At 52.1% G+C, this 18,955-nt stretch overlaps 1 protein-coding gene across 3 annotated transcripts in view; it reads right to left on the bottom strand.

Annotated features, from left to right (window-relative positions):
• Positions 1-1,875: 1,875 nt before the first annotated feature.
• The window catches only part of ACACA (acetyl-CoA carboxylase alpha), a 134,288-nt gene continuing 117,208 nt past the window's right edge, over positions 1,876-18,955 (bottom strand). For all 3 annotated transcript variants that reach the window (XM_009881464.1, XM_009881462.1, XM_009881463.1), the window contains 5 exons: positions 18,638-18,750; positions 7,497-7,651; positions 6,811-6,981; positions 3,427-3,563; positions 1,876-2,055 (listed from right to left, as the gene is read on the bottom strand). In XM_009881464.1, the coding sequence (XP_009879766.1) occupies positions 1,929-2,055; positions 3,427-3,563; positions 6,811-6,981; positions 7,497-7,651; positions 18,638-18,750 (703 nt within the window). In that variant the 3' untranslated portion in view covers positions 1,876-1,928. The remainder of the gene's footprint in view (positions 2,056-3,426; positions 3,564-6,810; positions 6,982-7,496; positions 7,652-18,637; positions 18,751-18,955) is intronic.

Raw genomic sequence — 18,955 nt, 5'->3', positions numbered from 1 at the left:
GGGGCTCTAGTGGAAAAAAAAAAAAAAAAAGTCTTTTTAAATCAAATTAGGGTTCTTAACTATTAAGAAAAAGCTAATCCCTCGGATGACACAGCTCCCCTGGCCACGGGCACCGCCGCTGCTCGTCCCCCCCGGGAGGATAGCAGTGCCCCCGGTGCTGCACCTCGATTTTACAGGAGCTCTGGCACCGCAGGTGCAGAAGGACTGCGTCGCACTTCGGAAGGAAACCGTACAGGTGTGAGGCACTGGCATCATCTTTAATTAATTCTCTCATAAAAACATCCCTTCTGATTCGTGCTATACTAAAAGAGGAACTGTAAAATCTGGAATACTTTTAAGACAATCATTGGTGTCAGCTCTCCTGTACCGGACCAAGTTCCGTAGCAGTATCTCGGGGTTGGCCGCGCTTCTCTCCAGAGTTGCAGCTCCTCTCATCTGCTATTACGGTCAGGAGGCCCACGAAAATAAAGTGTAGAATAAGCCACGGGCCTGGGCGGGGGTCAGCCCGTGGTGATCTGTGCTGCTGCCACAGCTCCGACCGCAGCCCGGCTCGGTGCCGGCGCCGCACGTACCCACCCAACACCCACTGGAGACCATTCCCCCTGACCGGCTGCAAAGAGTCACTGCTGGAGCGGGAGAAAAAGCCAGCTGGTGCTAAGGAAGGGCATTACCAAAAGTAACTTTTATTTTATTTCCATCCTCCCGCATGACTAACGGCGATCCCTCCTCCCAGCGCACACCAGTGCCAGCCAAAGCGGGCAGCTCGGCTCCAGCCAGCTCCGGGGCAGGGCTGCGCCACGGAGAAAACTTTGCTCGGATGCATTAGACTGACATTTCCTTTCGCAGTTGGGACCCCATCTGCGTGGCTGACTCTCTCCTTTCCCCTCCCTTTCCCAGGCTGTTTCTGCTTTCTGCTCTTCTCAGTCACCTACTCCTGCGGAAGGGATCAGCACCTCCATGAAGCGCACGCGACGGTGGCGCTGCCCACGTCTGTCACCCCTCAGAATAAGCAGGGAAGGAAGAGCAGAAATGGCTGAGCAGCTGCATTTTGGTCTCCTCTTTTACCTCCTCCGAGAAGGGCCTTTCACACAGTTTACTGACCTGTTCTAAGGGAATTGGGCACAAAGGCGAAGCGAGCGGGGATTTAGCCGCCAAAATCCTGCCCTTCGCAGTCCTGGGCAGCCCAGGAGCCTTCCCCCCGCGCCCCCGGGGCGCCGGCCCAGCCCCGCCAACACCGCCTTCAATGCTGTTTTTTCCTCTCCTCGTAAGTAACGAGACCGACGTTTGACATACGAATCCCGACGGGCCGACAGAGACACGAGGGCTGACGGGGCGGTGGGCTCCGCTCACCCCCCGGCGGGAGGATGTGGGGCTCCCCCCGCTCCTGGGGGGCAGAGCCCGTCCTCGGCTGCGGCAACGCTCTCGCGGGGTGTGACATTGGCACTTGTGGGCACAAAGCTGCCGCTACGGGGACGGGGTGCGAGAAGAGAAGCAGAGAGGGGCGCAGGGGCGTTAATTTAAACGAGCCCCTGCTTCGCTGGGCCAAGACCTCACGGTACCGGAGCACCCTTCATTGCCTGGCCGTAGCGTTTTCGGGTGGCAGCCGAACAGCGAACTGATGCATTGGTCCAGTCACGCTTTGTTAAATAAATAAGGTACAGTTAGACAGCTGTAACTCAATTCCGCAGGCGCTTGTGTTTATACATTTTCCTCGTGTCTCTGGCCAAAGAACACACTTCCTCTGGTCAGTCTGATTTGAAAAAATAAAAATGTCACTCTTCCAGCGTTTCCCTGAGCCTCCCCGTCTCGGTACAGTGGTCGCAGTCGAGCAGACAAAGGGCAATTCTGAGCTTCTTTTTTTTTTTCTTTTTTTTTTTTTTCTTCCCTCCACTGTACCGGGCAGAGGGGAGTGTGGGAAATCGATGCTCTTACGTTGAAGAAGGAGAGTCCATTGTGGAGAGGATCCGCACGATCTCGGCTCGCTGGGTGGGTGATATATGCTGGGTCATGTGCACTATCGAATCCATGGCAACCTCCGGATTGGCCTGGACCAGGCTGGAAAGAGGCGAGAGTTAAGTGACGGCAGCCCCGGCACTCGCACCGCGGCGCGGCCGACAGCTCCCCGTCAGGCCCGGGGGGAGGACTGGAAATATGGGGTCTGGGCGAGAGGCTGGAGGAGGCAGCAGGCGCTCGCGTGAGCTGACTGCGAGCAGCGCGAGAGCTGTGCTCACTTGGAGGCCCTCGCGCCACTCCGTTTGCCGGTGGCAGAGCTGCTCAGACAGGCACGGAGGCGGGAAGTCCGAGGGGTGGACCGTGTGGAGCCAGGGGGGACACGGGGAGGCCGGGAGCTCTGGAGGGTGCCCTCATCCCACCAGCAGCACCTTCAGCGGCTGCTGAGAGCCCCCGCATTCCCCCTCCCCCATGTCACAGAGCCCCATCCGCTGGAGAAACTGGTGGGAATGACGGAAGGAGACACCCTACGGAGTCAGACACGGGACAGGGAAACCAGAGGAGCTTCACTCCGCAGCCCGGTGCCCTCCCCCAGCTCTCGCGGAGGCAAAACTGCTGTAAGAGACCTCCAGTTTAAGCCGTAACAATTATCCAAATCAGATCCGTTCAAACCCAGCGAAGCGTTTGGCTCACGAGGCTGAACTGGCTCCGCCGGATCAACGGCTGTGCAAACGCGCAGCGTAACTCTCGCCAGCGGGAGGAAGAGATACTCTGCCAATGTTTCAGTGTTTTGGGGGGTTATTCGGTGTAGCTCTGAACAGCAATCGAAGGGAACTGGGCATTTTATGACACGGAGCACGGAAGAAACAAGGCAGCTTGCCTGGGAAGTCTGGGGCTAGAAAAAACTACAGGGAAGGGAGCAGGAAGGATGCTCTGGCCGTGGGTGGTCAACACACCCCTCGGGCAGCAGTAGCCCGGCGCAGGGGTTTGCCTCCTCTCCCTGCTTCACGCCGTCCCCTAAAATAATTTTGCATTATCTGCCTCAAATGGAGAAAGGACATGTTCACAGGGAACGCTCCGTGCCCCGGCTCTTCGCGGCTCCCCTCCCAGCACAGGGCGGGCAGCGGGCACTGGAGACGGCTCTGCCTCCGGAGCTCTGCGCTCCGCGGGGCTGTGATTGTGCTCAGGTGCAGCAGCACTACCGCTCGCGCAGGAGGAACAGGCGCCGCAGGGGCTGTACAAATCCCTCCGTTTCACAGCAGCTCCGCGTTTGCCCCCGTCTTGGCCTTTCCAAAGGGAACCGCATTGCCGCCTACTCCGTATGCGATTGCCACACAAAAAAGCCGACAGAAGTGAAATGCCTGCGGAAGTGACGGACCCCCCTTCCTCAGCTGGGGAAGCACACTGGCCAAGATCAGAGCCCGAACTTTTGCAAACCCCCGTTCTGCCGGGGCAGAGCGTGCGTAGGTGGTTTACCTCCGTATCTGCTTGAGGATGTAGTCCCTCGAGATGTATTTGATGTTTTCATCCACAACCGAGCGAACACCTTCTTCTTCCGTCAGCTGTTTTTCCAGCCACTCCACCAGGTCCTTATTGCTGTCCCACAGGTACGCCTGTGAACAAACCGCACGTGTCACCCGCCGTCCCAGTTCTCCCCACGCACCGGTCCCAAAATTTAACTCGCGCTTTTTGGAAGCCGCGGGCAAAACGCTTGACTGGAAGCCCTCTGTGGTTTTCCCAGCGTGTGTGGCTTTTATAAACACAACTAACAATTAGCAAAAGTCAAAACATGATGTATTTCTTTTGCATTTCCTTCTGCAAACGTGACCAAAAGGAATCACGGCGGCAGCAGCGCTGCCAGCGACCCAGCCGCATCACCCCCAGGTAAAACCCCGGATTCTTCACGCGATCAGATGCCCAACTGCCGGTGAAACACGACTGCCCTGAGGGCAGGGCGGGCAGGGATGCAGCTGATGAGGGCTTCTCCCTGTGCTAAGCTGTCCTGGAACCCCGAGTCCCTGTCACCTAAAGACTGACCTGGTGTTAGTGTCCCCCAGGAGCCACGGGATCCCCAGGGATCCCCGATCCAGCCTGGAAACCGAACTGCCCCTTCAGCAGAGGAGGTCGGGGTGTCCACAGCCCCGAAAAGCCGCGGCAACAACCCCCTTTTTTTCTTTTGCAAGATCATTTCACCTGATATTTCCTAGGTAGTTGACTACATAATAATTCAGGAGTGTGTTAGACGCCTAATAGCCTTCTCGTTCCTCTCTTCTCCTCTCATTTTCTTTACAAATCATTTAAGAATCGTTTTGTTAATGGTTTCCGGAAAAGCAAGTACCGCCATTAGCACTCATTCATATTTATGTCATTTTATTTGGGTAATTAAACACAAAGCTCGTCATTTAAAGGTGCACTATCCTTCTCTGTTATCACTAAGAAGTCAAAGTCAGAATGATAATGAGCTCGGTGCGGTAATGCAATCGGTGGCCGTGGCCGCAGAGCGGGCGCCCTCCCGGCGCGGGCGCAGACGCCGGCAGAAGCCCACGATGGGGGTTGGCACCCAAAAAGGAAGGCTCGGTGTTGGGGGGGCGGTGCGTTTGCAAAGACCCCGTGTGTTTGCAAAGACCCTGGAAGCGCTCGGAGCTGCGGCAGTGAAGCCAGCAGAATCCCCCCCCCTACCAGGAGTCACCGGTCGGCCACCTCTCCCCTCTCCGCCTCTCCCAACGGAGCCATCCATCCCTGCGCCCCGACGGCTGCCGGCCCCGTTCGAGCCTTCGCAAAGCTGATTTTCCCCCCGTCCTTACCGATACCAGAGAGGCGCGCAAAGGCGGCACTGGCGCTAACCAGCCCTCCTCGCTGCTCACCCTTTGTTTACATATTTAATTACAGGTTTTCAAAGTCCGAGAAATGGTTTCCCCCTTCCCTGGGACTCCCGCAAGCAGCGCGAATTCCCCGTGCCGAGGGAGGTGCTGCGGCAGCCACGGGCGAGCGCCGGCACCGCGGGGAGGCAGCCCCAAGCGCAGCCCCTGTGCCAGCCCCCAGCAGCGCTCCCGCCTGCCTGACGCTCTTGAATAAGAAACCGGGATTTTTCTTCTTTATGTACAGGATTGTCTTAAAACAGTGATGTCGTTTCAACCTCAAGATTTTGCTTATTTCATTGTTTTTTCTTCTTATTATTTCAAACTCGTTAGGTTTTGCTCCTTGCTTCTGCCCCTAGACATGGCAGAAATGCTCCCTGCATACAAAGTAGGGCACTTAGGAAGATTTCAGGGAAGGGAGAAAAAAACCCCCAAGAAGCTGCCTTACGGTTGCAGACCTGCGTAAAGCTAGATTTACCCAAGAATCCCAAAGCTTTTAGTTTAGGAGAATATTTAATACTCTTATTAATCATTTTTAATCCGTTTGCTTTTAATTAAGAAACAGCATGATGCTTTCCTATCAACATATGCCAGGGAGCAGATTAATTGTGGCTTAAGATAACTCTCCTTGATTGGTGTAATGTATTAGCTAACGAGATGCCCGCTTTTAAAGACGCTCAGACACTACCTTGGAAAGCCTGCTGCCCTCCAGAGAACACTTCCCCCCTTTTCTGGAACCCCCGAGTGTTTGTGACTTTAAAAATAGAATAGAATAAAATGAAATGAAATCAAATAAAATAAATAAGATACTCAGATTGGAGGACCGTGACAAAAACAACCAGAGATTGCTCTTCGGAGATCGCCAGCTTCAGAGTTGGCACACAATTAAAAAAAGAAATCCTTAACACAGCTATCAGATGAGGGCTGCGGACGGTGCCGAGGCGCCCCCCCGCCGCCCCAAGCGCCGGCAGTTCGCTCTTACAGCGGATCCGTGTCGGCGTTAAAGCCCCGCGCGACCTGGGGGATGCTTGGCAGAAGAATGGCAGGGGCTCCCCTGGCTGAGACGCAGCAACGGGGACCGACTGCCAGGCACAGGCGACCTGTCCCCACCATCTCTAAGCTCATGGCCTGGGGAAAAGGTAGAGGTGGTACCCGGGGAGAGGGTTTAGAGGTGGTTTTGTCAGGGTAGGTTAATGGTTGGACCTGATGATCTTAAAGGCCCCTTCCAACCTCAGCGATTCTATCATTCCATAAAAGGGAAGGAGGGCGAGGGTGGCCCAGGAGAAGAGGGGACAGCATGGCCATGGTCTGCTCTGCAAGCAGGATGAGATAGGTTGGCTATACATCTGCCCCACATCTGGATACATCTGGATAGAAGCAGTGAATCCCCACACCCTTCTCGGCATCAGCGGGATAGAGCAGGATTGAGCATATTACTCAGTAAGAAAGAATAATTAAAAATAAACCAAAAATCCTGCTTGCACCTGCCAGAGGATGCCAAGGGTATGCAGGGACTGGTGCGCACGGCGAGGACAGCTCCTCCGAAACAGCCTCTGTAACGGCGCGCAGCTGCGCAGTGCTATTTTAGGCACGCTGTGCGCAGGAAGGGGGAGATGGAGCTATTTGGGGCTGGTGTGTAGAGCGTGTGTTGTGACTCCCGGGATTCCCACTGCCGGTTCTGCCAGACAGCAGCACCTCCGCGCAGCCTTCTCCCCCACACTGCCCTGCCTCGCGCTGCCTCGCGAGCTGTTCGTCTTGGTAAGATGCTCAGATTTTCATATCAATGGTGCTACATGCTTGGGAAAAAAACCTATTTTGCTTTTCTGGCATCCCCATAAAACAACTCATGACCTGGAACATTCCCCAGAAGTTCTCTTTCATCACCTAAAACGTTTTTGGACATTACAATTAAAAACCAGAGATCAAACTCCACCTGGGAGAACTCCACTGAACTCAAGCCCAGGAAGAAGTACGGCATTGCTGAAACCGCTTTTCCATTTACCTTCACTGTCCCTTCCACTTCCACAAACCAGCGTCTCAGCATAGCCTGGATCTGCCCGTCAGTCAGCTCGGGATTGGCATCATGGATCTTCTTTTTGACCACATCTTCTAGAAGAAGACGTCTTAATCTCCAGTAGAAGAAGGTACGGGAAGTTTTCCAGTCTAGAATGTCCTGCCCAAGACATAGGTGGAGAAAGGAGAAATGAGTGAGGGACAACATTTACATGGAGAAATATATAGATCTTATTCCCAATGGCAAAAAAAAGGCTTGCACTCATTATATACATAGTTATACCGCTTGCACAAGGGAAACAGAAAGACTCCCCCAGCCAAGCTTTGAAGGTGGGGCTCCCCACCTTCCCCTCCCGCCAGGGCAGACCGCAACGCGCTCTCTGGGGGTTTTGATGTGGTCGCTGATGAGCTACTGGTGAAGCACAGAAAATGCGGGGCCTCGAACAGACACGCATCAGGTGAAGGTGCTGGAAAACACGATGTGCTCCTGTTCTGGGGCCAGAGAACAGCTGGTGGGTGGAAAGGGTTTGCTCCTGTTGAAGACTCACTGGGGCAGAGGTTTACTTGCAGCCCGCGGCCTGCCTCTGGCACCAGCTTGCCCCGCTGGAGACCGTCACTGCCCACCTGTGTCAAACCCTCCAGCGATGTCCCCCAGGAAAGCGCCCCCATACTCACGGTTATGGCACCCTTCTCCTGCATCCGGCCCGGTGTGTCGTGCAAGTCGGCGAACTGCATGGCGACCTGGTGGTAAATGGGGATGAGGAACTCCTCCCGCTCCTTTAGCTTGGTCTCCAGCTCTTTCCGGTCAGCAGGGCTCAGCTCGGGGGTACCTGCAACCACGCACAGCCACGCGTCAGAGACCTCTGACAGGGTAAAGCGAGGGGAGTACAAAGGACTGCTGTACGGAGGGAAGGAGAGCGGCTCCGGACAGTCCAGAGGCTGAATGGAGGTTTCTCCTGTTCCTGCACACGGGGGAATCACGGAATCCCAGACTGGTGGGGTTGGAAGGGCCCTCTGGAGCTCCCCCAGGCCCCCCCCCGCCAGAGCAGGGGCACCTCCAGCAGTGGCACAGGACGGCGTCCAGGCGGGTTTGGGATGGCTCCAGAGGGGGAGACTCCCCCACCTCTCTGGGCAGCCTCTGCCACTGCTCTGCCGCCCTCACAGCAGAGAAGGCCCTCCTCAGGTGGAGATGGAACTGCCCATGGTCACGTTTGTGCCCGTTCCCTCTTGTCCTGTCACTGGGCACCACTGGAAACAGACTGTTCTCATCTACCTGAGAACAGACCGCATTTGGCCAGGGCAAACACCAGACCACCCGCTCCCAGCAATGCCAAGCAGAGGCTTAGCTGAAATACTGCAGCCCAGATTTCCTGCCACCAATATTCAGGCAAGAGCTTCGAAGGAGTTTTCACCATGGAAACTCTATTCCATTTAAATGCCAATGAGCTGAGCCATCAATTAAGTGACATTTACTGGACTTACTCCTAAAAAAGAATAATGTCCCAACACGCAGTTCATTTAGCAAGAAACATGGACAGTGTAAAACCACCTACAGGATTTCAGGTTTTCCTGCAGGCTGGTTCCTGCCAGCGGCTGTTAGAGCCACTGTCTCATTAAGGAAAACACCCAATTTATGCTATGGATGCCAAAACCGCTCACATTCAGTTTCCCAGTGATGGGCACACACTAGTCTCAATCACGGACTACCATGACGGACAAGAATGAAACTGTGTCAAGAAGATAACGTCCTGTGGAGTTCATAATTTTTAATTTATTTTAAAGCATTCAGCTTAGATAAAATTAACTTTGATTGAAACAAAAACACGCATTAAACGGTTTCTGATTCATTTCGGAATTGCCTGACCCCGACTAATCCAGGCGAGGGGAAACACATGGCGCTGCGGAGGCACGTCGCAGGTCCTGCCGCTTCCCGCAGCAGAACAAGGTGCTCCTTCCACAGCTGCCCCTTCATCAAACCAAGAATATAAATGCCCTCTTCACGCTGTACCAGCCCACAGGGAGCGGAACCGTAACTGCAGCTCTCCCCTGAACCTGCGCTAATTTACACCAGGTCAAAGTTGGTCCAGAAGGAGGTCGATGTTTCTCCTACTCGGCCTCACCAACACAGGTGCAAGAGTTCCTCGTGCAGAGGCAGAGTACTTAGAGCCCATCTTAGTTCAATTTAAGCAAAGATTGCAATCTGAGCCAAATTATACGATACCGGATATTCTGCTGAATTGTGCCATTTTTTAACCTCCCACCCACAGCAGAAGCTCTGGTTGCAAGTTCACGGCCTCAGAGACAGCCGCCTCCCATCCCGCCTCCCCTTTTAAAGTCGAGGCCACCGGCAATCTGCAACTGGGTCATGGAGGAGTCTTGCTCCAAGCACGGGTGGGTTGTAACATTCAACCGTCCTACGGCACCTTCCATTCAAATGTTAATATAACCGCCCCTGCGCCCGGGAGACATGCAAGCACTGCTGTCCTCAGTGTACAGAGGGAGCGGAGAGCTAAAACAAAGAGGTGTCCTGACCAGTAGCACCAGAAGTCCACTTGGAGACCGGGAGAACCTGGAACAAAAGCCGGCACCGTGATTCAACTGGTGGATGACGCTCTTTTCCTCGGAGCCCGAGTATGATGACTGCATTTGGTGGTGTGCGAACACCACCGAGCTTGGTTTTGGTTTTAATCTTTATCATTTGTGAAGGAATGTCAATGGGATTAAATGCAACATTTACCATTACATCAACACCTATTGTTAAACTGCCAATAATTCAACTGGGTGACGTGGAAGGCAATGGCTGGGGAGAGGCGGGAGGACAGCTCAGCAATGGGGTCCTCAGCAGCTTCCCGGACACGGCCCAGCCTGGAAACAGCAGGCTCTGGAACCGCAGCAGGAAGGCAGAGCAATCCCAGTCCCTCCCAACAAACCCAGATGAAATTAGCAGATGAAAACCCAGCAAGAGGGAACACTTCCACACAGTGCAAAATCAAACGGTAGACTCATCGCCACAGGAGGTTCTGTGTACCAGAAGTACAAATGGGCTCACAGAAAGCGATCAGACAAATTCAGGCACAGAAAGTCCATCACAGGCTTCCAAGCACGAAGATGCAGATACAAATACCTGTTCTCGGGAAGCCTCTAAACCACAGGACTGGTGGAAGCCGAGAGGGCACCCCGGGGAAAGCATCACGCTGCATTTGCACGATGCTTCTCCTCTTTTTTTTTCTTTCCCTGAGCATCCATGGCTGACCTGAGCTCCACGGTCCACGGCTGACCTCCCACAGACACCACGACCCAGGGCTGACGGACCGAAGGTACCGGGGGCGCAGCACCGCGGCAGCTCAGGCGCAGCACCGCGGCTTTGGCTCAGACCCACCTGCAGGCGCCCACTCCGCGCCGGCCCCCTTCTCTTCTGCTTTGCACTACCTCTGTTTCCATTTCCTTCCAGAGGTCCCCTTCCAAGTCAGAAGAGGTTTGAACGAACACACACACGCGCGCACACACACAGAGACGCGTTTCCAAGCCACAGGCCGGCCATACAATGATTCCTTCTAGGGACGGAATGTTTTTATGTGCCTACCAATATAAATGTCACCTAACCTTTCCAATGCCAGTAAGAAGGTTTTAATGAAGAGGAGCTACTCTTATAACCTTCAGAATAAAAAATTATCTATATTTATCCATGTTAAATTCCCAGGCTCCTACACCTCCGCGTTTTAAATGGTGACGCGTGCACTTAAGCCAGTAACGCTCATGTATTCTGCCCTATCTGCCACGCTGGCGGTGTACAGTCAAACCAGCCAGGCCCAGTAATGATTTAGGTGAGATTAACAAATATGTCAATGTCTATTTTCTGCTTAATTTAAAAGCAGCGTCTATAAAGATTTTTGACTTCTGAACCCTGTTCTCCTGGAAGAAAGAAGGTAACAATGAGGAGGGGGGATAAAGAGTGATTATCCCATCATCGATCGTTTGTCAGGAGCATTTCTTATTCACTGGACTATTGTAAAAAGCTAAGCTCTCGATCAATCCTGTAAGCCCCCTGTACAATTAAATATCTGGGAATGGTTTTCTTTCTTTCCTAGTCAGATCTTGAGGCCTCAGGGTTGGTTTTTTTTTTTTCTTCCCTCAGAAAGCTGGGGCTTTATTTATTTATTTCTTGGAAAAAGAAGTCTCCCTCCACAAATCTTATACTGGGAAGGAGAGGGGAGATAAAATATGGGATTCCTTTGCTCTAAAGGTACTTGACAGTTAATGAAACTGTTAAAGTTTAAATCATAGGAACATTATAGACCTCTAGGTATGGATCGGCTACTAATCAATAGAGAAACAAAAGAAGCAGCACTCTGAAACGGCCACATTGCGACGCAAACACAAAGTGCAGAGGGTTTTGGCATGCAGGTGGGGCACGCAGGTAAGACGAGACGACAATTTAAAGGAAGAACGAACACGTGTGACCTTCCTAACTTGGCAGGCAGCACAGGACACTTTCTAAGGCAGCACTCTAAGTGCCATAAAATGTCACATTTATCTTGGATTGCAGTTTGCTCTGCAGTCTCCAAGTACGCTTGTATCTATATATAGTGCTGGTATGATCACAGCCATTGGCGTGACCGGAAGAGACCAGGGAAACGTCTCACTCCGGCTCTCAACACCTTTAAAGCCCACCCACAGTGGTAAAGGCACCAAGACCGCTTCATTCTACAGGATCTTTATTCTTTTTTTCTCTTTTTGATCAACTGCAAAACTGCCTTATTCAATCAGACAGAAATGCCCTGGGAAAGCAGTAACATTGGGGGTACCAAATTCCAGTGTCTCTCCTGAGGTCAGGAGAGCAGCGGGCAGGCTCTCGCCAGAGCGCCCTTTGCCCTACGAAAATTCTTCATGAGCAAGAGGCAAGCGATAGGTCCTTGCTAAAACCCTCCACTCAAACATACCCAATTAAACCTACAAACAACTACTTTAAACCCACGTGTAAAAAGTATTTCACCTAAAACATTCCCAAACGCCTCCTGGAGGAAGCTGCCAGCCCATGGCTGCCTCTCTGCGCCCCCGTCCACCCCCCGTCCTGTGCCCATCGCCGCCGTCTCTCCGCGGGTGACACCACCCTCCCCACCCCACCTGCAGCCTGGCTTTTGGGGTGACAAACTCTTCCTCCCGCGTTCTACAGCCCGAAACAGTCCCCCAAACCCCAGGTAGGGGCTCTCGGTACCCCGCTGGCACAGAACAGTAAATGCCAAAAATTGTCGGTTGCCAAAACGAGCCCTTTACCCACCCGGCAGAGCAGCGCCGCCGGCCGCGGCAGCAGGGACGCGCAGATGTGCTTTACAGCCCGCCACCACGGAGGAAGGCTTTGGAGGAGTCTTCCTCCCCACGGAGACGAATGGAAAAGCTGCCGCGAATAAATCCACGCAGAGACCTCTCCCGTAAAGCGCTCCGATACCGAATATCAATTTAGACTCCTCTCCAAAAGTTAAGGGAAAGCGTCACGGCAGGGGAAAGCGACACCTAAACTATGTTGATTTGTGCCCCATTAAACCAAGACATGGCCGCTGAAGGAAGCGGCGTCTCGGCGCGTCCCTCCCGCGGCTGCGCGGGGCAGAGGGAGTCACCCCGAGCGCAGCGTCCTGCGGTGGCCGCAGCCTGCCGCGGTGGCGGGGCGCGGGCTGCCTTTAATAAAGTTCCTGCCAGACGGAAATGGCTCAGCAGGACCATGAATCACGGCTTCCCATAACATTTAGTAGCAAAGTGCTTTTTTTTTTTAAATATGACCGGTTTAACAGGTTAGACAAAATGACTTCAAGAAATGTTATTGTAGGTTCCCTCTGATTGCAGAAAGCCAGGCAGCTTCTGAATCAATTTGATGGTTTATGGTTCCTAAGCCGTTGAAATGTGGGATTTTCTCCCTCGGCCTCGACGCGCAGCCACAGCACGGCCAAGCACGCACCGGTCCGTTTCCTTCCCTCTTCCTCAAATACGCACTCAAAGACCCGGGCAAAGCCCAGCATCACGGCCTCCGACCCTACCTATTTGTGGAGATGGTCTCCGCACGCACCCTCCGAGAGTCGGGCAAAGCAGCCGGCTTCAACCCGGGCTCCAGCCCATCCCACCCGGCCGGCGGCACAGCAGAGGACACCGGCGTTTGCACTGGTGTGAGCAGATGGAACACACACCACAGACACAGTCCCCCTTGGAGAAGATGGGACAAGACTTCCCCGGCCACGGCAGCAAGCCACCTCCTCTGAGCAGGAGGCCGAGGACATCCCCAGGACCCACCACCGCAGAGACCAGAGGCCACCCAGGCCACCCTTCTTTTGGTGCCACCATCCAGACCTCAGTTGCTCACATACATGTTTGACTCTGGCAAATTACCCCACACCTATAGTTTTCAAAGATTACTTTTACAACATAAAAGGCTGAGAGAGTTGGGGCTGTTCAGCCTGGAGCAGAGAAGGCTCCGGGGAGACCTTATTGCAGCCTTCCAGTGCCTAAAGGGGCTCCAGGAGAGCTGGGGAGGGACTTTTTACAGGGGCATGGAGTGATAGGATGAGGGGGACTGGCTTTAAACTGGAAGAGGGCAGGTTTAGATTAAACATTAGGAAGAATTTTTTCACTTTGAGGGTGGTGAGGCACTGGAACAGGTTGCCCAGAGAAGTTGTTGAGGCCCCATCCCTGGAGGTGTTCAAGGCCAGGCTGGATGTGGCCTTGGGCAACCTGGGCTGGTGGGAGGTGGCCCTGCCCAGGGCAGGGGGGTGGGACTGGATGGTCTTCAAGGTCCCTTCCAACCCAAACCATTCTATGCCCTATGATTCTACGATAAGTAGTAGCTATCTTACCAGACTACAAAGGAGCACTAATAACAACTGATTATCTCAACTTTACAATTACTACAGGCAAATTTATGGAGATTTTTTTTTCCCCCAGGTAACACCAAGACCCCCACGTTCAGTTCAATTTATCTCGGCATCTGCTTGTGGCCATTCTTTTCAGCAAAGCAGTTAAATCCCACCGCAGCATGTGCTGGAAGGGTCCTTAGGAAACGAACTCTGGAGAAGTACAGCAGTTACTCTGCATCCAACGGCATAATCAAATGTCCATTTTAACCCCGGTTATGAATGTCCCACCTAATTTCCACACTTGCAACAAACAATCCTCCTACTTGAATCTCACCTTCTCTTCCCCTGCCTTGAACAAAGCTCTTGCCAGATAAAAATTCAGCAAAGGCAGCAAGAATGCCAACCGTGTCCTGGCTGCCCAGGCAACACGTCTCCCACCCCAGCTGGAAGGAGCCGCTCCGGAGGGGAGAAGGAAGGTCACTCCAAGCCCCCCACGTCCCTGGAGAGACAGGCATTTTGGGATTGTCGCTTGTTTCTTTAAATGAGACTGCTTGTAATTGCTTCACTAAATATTCAGTAGGATTTATGTTATAAAGGTGCGATATGAAATAGCAGTGAAGGTCACACATGCTCATGACACGGGCTTGAAATATCCTTGTAGAACCGCACCGTGTGATGTTCCTCCCTGGTCCTTTCCAACTCTTCGCTCCTACGGCCTCAGATGGGCACCAGAGCAAACACACAAAGTGCGGCAGGTACGTAATGCCAAAAAATTCCCGTTTTGGGGGAAACATCGACAGCCCTCCTGGGAGGATATTCAAGATGCCAACTGTCATGAAGGAGCTGACAGACAGCAGTACTCGCTCTTCTAGACTCACGATTGTGAATTAACAACAATTTAAATGCAGCAGCACTTGCATCTAGAAGCCGTTACTGGAAATCCGCATCGCCTAAAAAGACGAAGTTACAACCGCATGGACTGCATTTGTCCAAGACTTCATGAGAGATGGAATCGCAGCAGCAGCATTTTTCTTAGTTGTTGCTCAAGAAAACAACCGGCATTTTGATTAATTACAACATTGAACAAACAACCTCCTCCCCCCCCCCCAAAAAAAAATTACTAGACTTCAGAGCTGCAATCTAACTTTCCAAGCTAAAGCTTGGAACGAGACAGGTCACAGCATGGAAGTTTTCAGCCTCTCAAGATCCAGTGCCAGAGCTGTCCCACGTCACCAGCAAAGCCCTCACCGGGTGACACGGTTGGGGCCAAGTGGGACATGTGGGTTCAGTTCTGGTACCGCGACCCCGCCACGGTTCTTTGCAGAGAGGAACCGCTCGGCTAAAGTGGAGTTATGGCTTCAATGTTTGAGTGTTCACCCAATATTTGGAAATTTAAGGAAAGTTGTGCACGCTCTTTACCCAAACACAGGGCGCAGCCAGTTGGAGTCCCGTGGCACAGACCGCCCGGCGATGCCTCCCGAGGGATGCTGAGGCGGTTGTGCAGAACGCAACCGCTGCCTCCCGCTTCCCAAAGCGCTGCCGTACGCCTGGAGCTTTATGTCCCCGCTCCGGCACCCCGTACCGTGTACAGAGGCAAACGCAAAACAGGCATGCAATTCCACCTAACACTGAAGATGTATGCCAGCGCACAGGCAACTATTTCATAGGATCCACTGAAGAGGATATTCACACTATTACAAGGTATACCAGGTGACAAACCCATGCTTCCCTTTTACTGTGAGATAAATACCTGACAGGAGAAATGTGAAAATGTAGTATCCAGTCTCACTCTAACTGGAGCCATTTTGCCATTCCTTTCATTCATATTCCACCAAATTTTTGCGTACGTTACACCGTGCGCCTTGACACGTTACACGCTCGGAATCCGCAGGGCAAAGTTACTCCTTATTCCACTCCTAAATGCTTTACTCTAATTGTACTAAATAAATAACGTAAAATTGAATCTCCATAATTTTTAACTGCGGCCTGAGGCTTGCAATCTGCATCGTTCCTACATTTCTCGGCAATCGCCGTTCTCCGCGCACACCGTCGCCGGGCGGGATAAGGGCCATCCTTCCCTTTCCTGCCCTTTGCTCCGCACCGTTCGCTGGTTCGTAATAGCGCGACTCTGAGTGACATTTTAATAAAACACGGGGCTAATAAACATTTCAGCAACAGTGCTGGAGAATTGATAATGAACAGATTTATGTCAAATTATTCAATATCTGCCAGCCTTCGCCGCCGCTCTCCCACTCCCCAGTCGCAAGTCCAACCCCGGTGTCTCAAGACGCCCGGAATGAGAGCGGCCACCGCGCTTCCCCCTCCTCCGCAACAGGCACACGCGGGCGAGCGGTCCCTTCTCCCCGCTATTCAGCAGCTCCAGGGAGGGATGACAGCCATTCAGGGGTTAAAGAGAGGCAGTGAACCCCCAGCTAATGAGTAAGAATTCAGCAGGCAGTGTAAGATAAATGGAGCTTTCTCTGCTTCTGCTGGAGTCAGCATGAACTGCGGCCCTGCGGCTTGTTTGTGGCAAATGGAGTGCGCGAAATATCAAAGGGCAGTGATCCAGAAGAAGACCGACTTTGACAAATTTTAAATTGGCCAGAAAGAAAACCAGCAAAAAAAAAAAAAAAAAAATTATGCAATTCAGTGTGTCCTGCAATCTTGGCTTTCCCGCTACGGTACCGAATTAGTGGCAAAACAACAGCAATGATCGCCCGATGTTGGGAGCAATTACGAACCATCTAAGTGAGATGCTTATCAGTGACTGAAGCTTTTAGAGCTCTCTGTATGTACAGTTGTAAGTGACTTGCTCTCGTGTTGCAGTCATTTTAATTAAAGTGTATGGAGTTTGCTGGGAGTAATTACCCTGTAGAGGAAGAGGGGGGGGAAAAAGCCCTGAACAGGCTCCTGCCTCCACACATAGCGCGGTGTTGCATTTTTGAGACTGTTGGCAGAAAACTGTATGCCCTCTTTCTCCCTGTAGTTTTTTCTGGTGATGCTGGTGCAGGTCCCACTGTGTGACTCAGGGATGCTCTGCAGGCATCCTGCACCCACCCCAGGTGTCGGTCCCTCTGGAGGGGCCATCCAACAGGGACTAAACTCGCGTTCTCTGCTCCCCACCTTCCTCCACCTCTTCAGGAATTTAACACTCCTGCAGCCCTCTTTCTCCGCAGCCAGTGACTCCGCTCCTGGGAAAGGATTCACCCAGCAGACACTGCGCAGAAGACACTGTTTCTTCGTCGGCAGAGGCAGTGCTTGTTGCGGTGGGGCGAAGGTAAATACTCTCAGAAACACTGCTCCTGCCGTAGTGCCATTTATCTGCACGGACCTGAGCTGACTGCTCAGCACTTTGCCTGCTCTAACCACACATCTGATTTCTCCTTCCCCTGGAGACGCGCACCGCAGAGGCAGCTCTCCTGCGTCGGACGCGGAGGTGGAAACACCTGCAGGAGGTGCAGCTGTGAGCTCCGACCGCGTCAGGAGCTCAACCGCAGCCTTTACACGGTGAAGCGTGAAACACCTTAGGAGAGCATCATTGGGACCCTGTGCTGGGTCTCCACAATGAGCTGTAGTCACGTTTGCTCCTAAAGGGACACTGAGAAGCCTAACACAGGTCAAAAGTGAGGTTTTGTGAAAAGAACCTCCTCGCTGCAACTACAGACTTTCAAACTGGGTTTTGGTTCCAGCAGACACAGGCAAACAGAACATCCCATCCATCCATCTGGGTGGGCGTCTGTGTCCGCTCTCGCACGCGGTAACACATGTACAGGAGTGAGACTGGAACTTGGATAAAACTGCTGGTCTGCAAAACTCGAACACCCGCTAAGCTGCTTTGCCCAGAAAGCAGTCGGCACAGTGAGAGAAAACAAAGAGAGCGTCAAAATACCGTCATTAAAAAAGGAGAGAAAATGTCTTCAATGCCATCAAAGACATCAGTAAACCTGTTTTTCAGTGAGCAGTCTGATTCTTAACACTCCCCGCACCCTTTACAATTATTATTCTCTTCCCGAGGCACATCAGAATGGTTGTTTTGTATATAAATTGTTGCACTGCCATAAATTAAAAAAAGCCAAATAATAAAATGTAACTGCAGCAATAGCCACGATTTATCAGTCATTTGCAGAACACTTTTCCTCCTGAAGGATCCCAAAAGGCTTTATAAATTCAAACCATCCCCACGTGGCACGCTTCTTCCACTACTGAAATGTAGTCAATTTTGGAGGTAAAAAGAGGCTCTGTAAGATTATACTCTTACAGTAAGAGCTAGTAAAGAACTATTTAAAGAGCCTATTCCCCTGAGAGAGTACATATCTGATATTAAGTGCATTTTGCTGAACACTCTGTATTTTGGGTCGTTGGGTGGATACCAGGCGCTGGGATCATTTGGAGCGAAAGGCACGGTAATAACGCAACACCCGTGGTGCCCTGCTAGCCACCGAGCACCAGACATCACCCCATATTTTACTAAGGAGGTGAAGAATATTTTTTATTTTCTTGAATCCACAGCGCAGACAGGTATCGTAACTCAAAACTGCCCCAGGGATAGCCCAGCAGCCCAAAGGGTCTTTGACCAAATTCTTAGTTACGCCAAATGACACCAGCTGAGGGTTTGGTCCATGAGCTTTTAGTGAGCTGAGCAATTGCTGAGATGGGAACTAAACTCAACCATCTGTAGGAAGTGTCTGGTGCAAGACCCATTCAATTAAAAAAAAAAAAAAAGAAGAAGAAATCAGTTCAAAAAGACACTATATGACACACACCCCAGGTAACCTAAATGCACATAAATATCACCTCTCTCTCACATACCTACATGCAGCTTGTCTCATCTGCTTTTCTTCCCAAGTTAGACGACAGTAAGTAAAAATTATCATCAATTTGATAAAATGCCTCAGTGCCCCTTTTTAAGGTCTACAAACACATTGATTAGCCACCAGCTGAACTCATCGCTGCTCCCCCGGCCCCGCGCGGACGTACCCAGCCGCTCCGCCAGGCGGATGTACACGGGGTCCACTCGCCTCATGGTCTTCACCAGGTCCTTCCTGCGGAATTTGATCTCTACCGTCCCCTCTGGTTCCAGGATACCTCCTCTGATCAGTGACGGGAAAAGAGAAAAGAAAGGCACTTTCAGGTCATCAGACAAGGGGAAACATAAAATGGAATGGTTCAATGTTATCTAGAAAGTATGTTAAAAAAGAAGAGAAGAGAAGAGAAGAGAAGAGAAGAGAAGAGAAGAGAAGAGAAGAGAAGAGAAGAGAAGAGAAGAGAAGAGAGAAGAGAAGAGAAGGGAAGGGA

Source organism: Charadrius vociferus, unplaced genomic scaffold (assembly GCF_000708025.1).
Source record: "Charadrius vociferus isolate BGI_N301 unplaced genomic scaffold, ASM70802v2 scaffold323, whole genome shotgun sequence".
Taxonomy (NCBI): domain Eukaryota; kingdom Metazoa; phylum Chordata; class Aves; order Charadriiformes; family Charadriidae; genus Charadrius; species Charadrius vociferus.
This window is presented reverse-complemented; position numbering and strand designations above follow the sequence as displayed.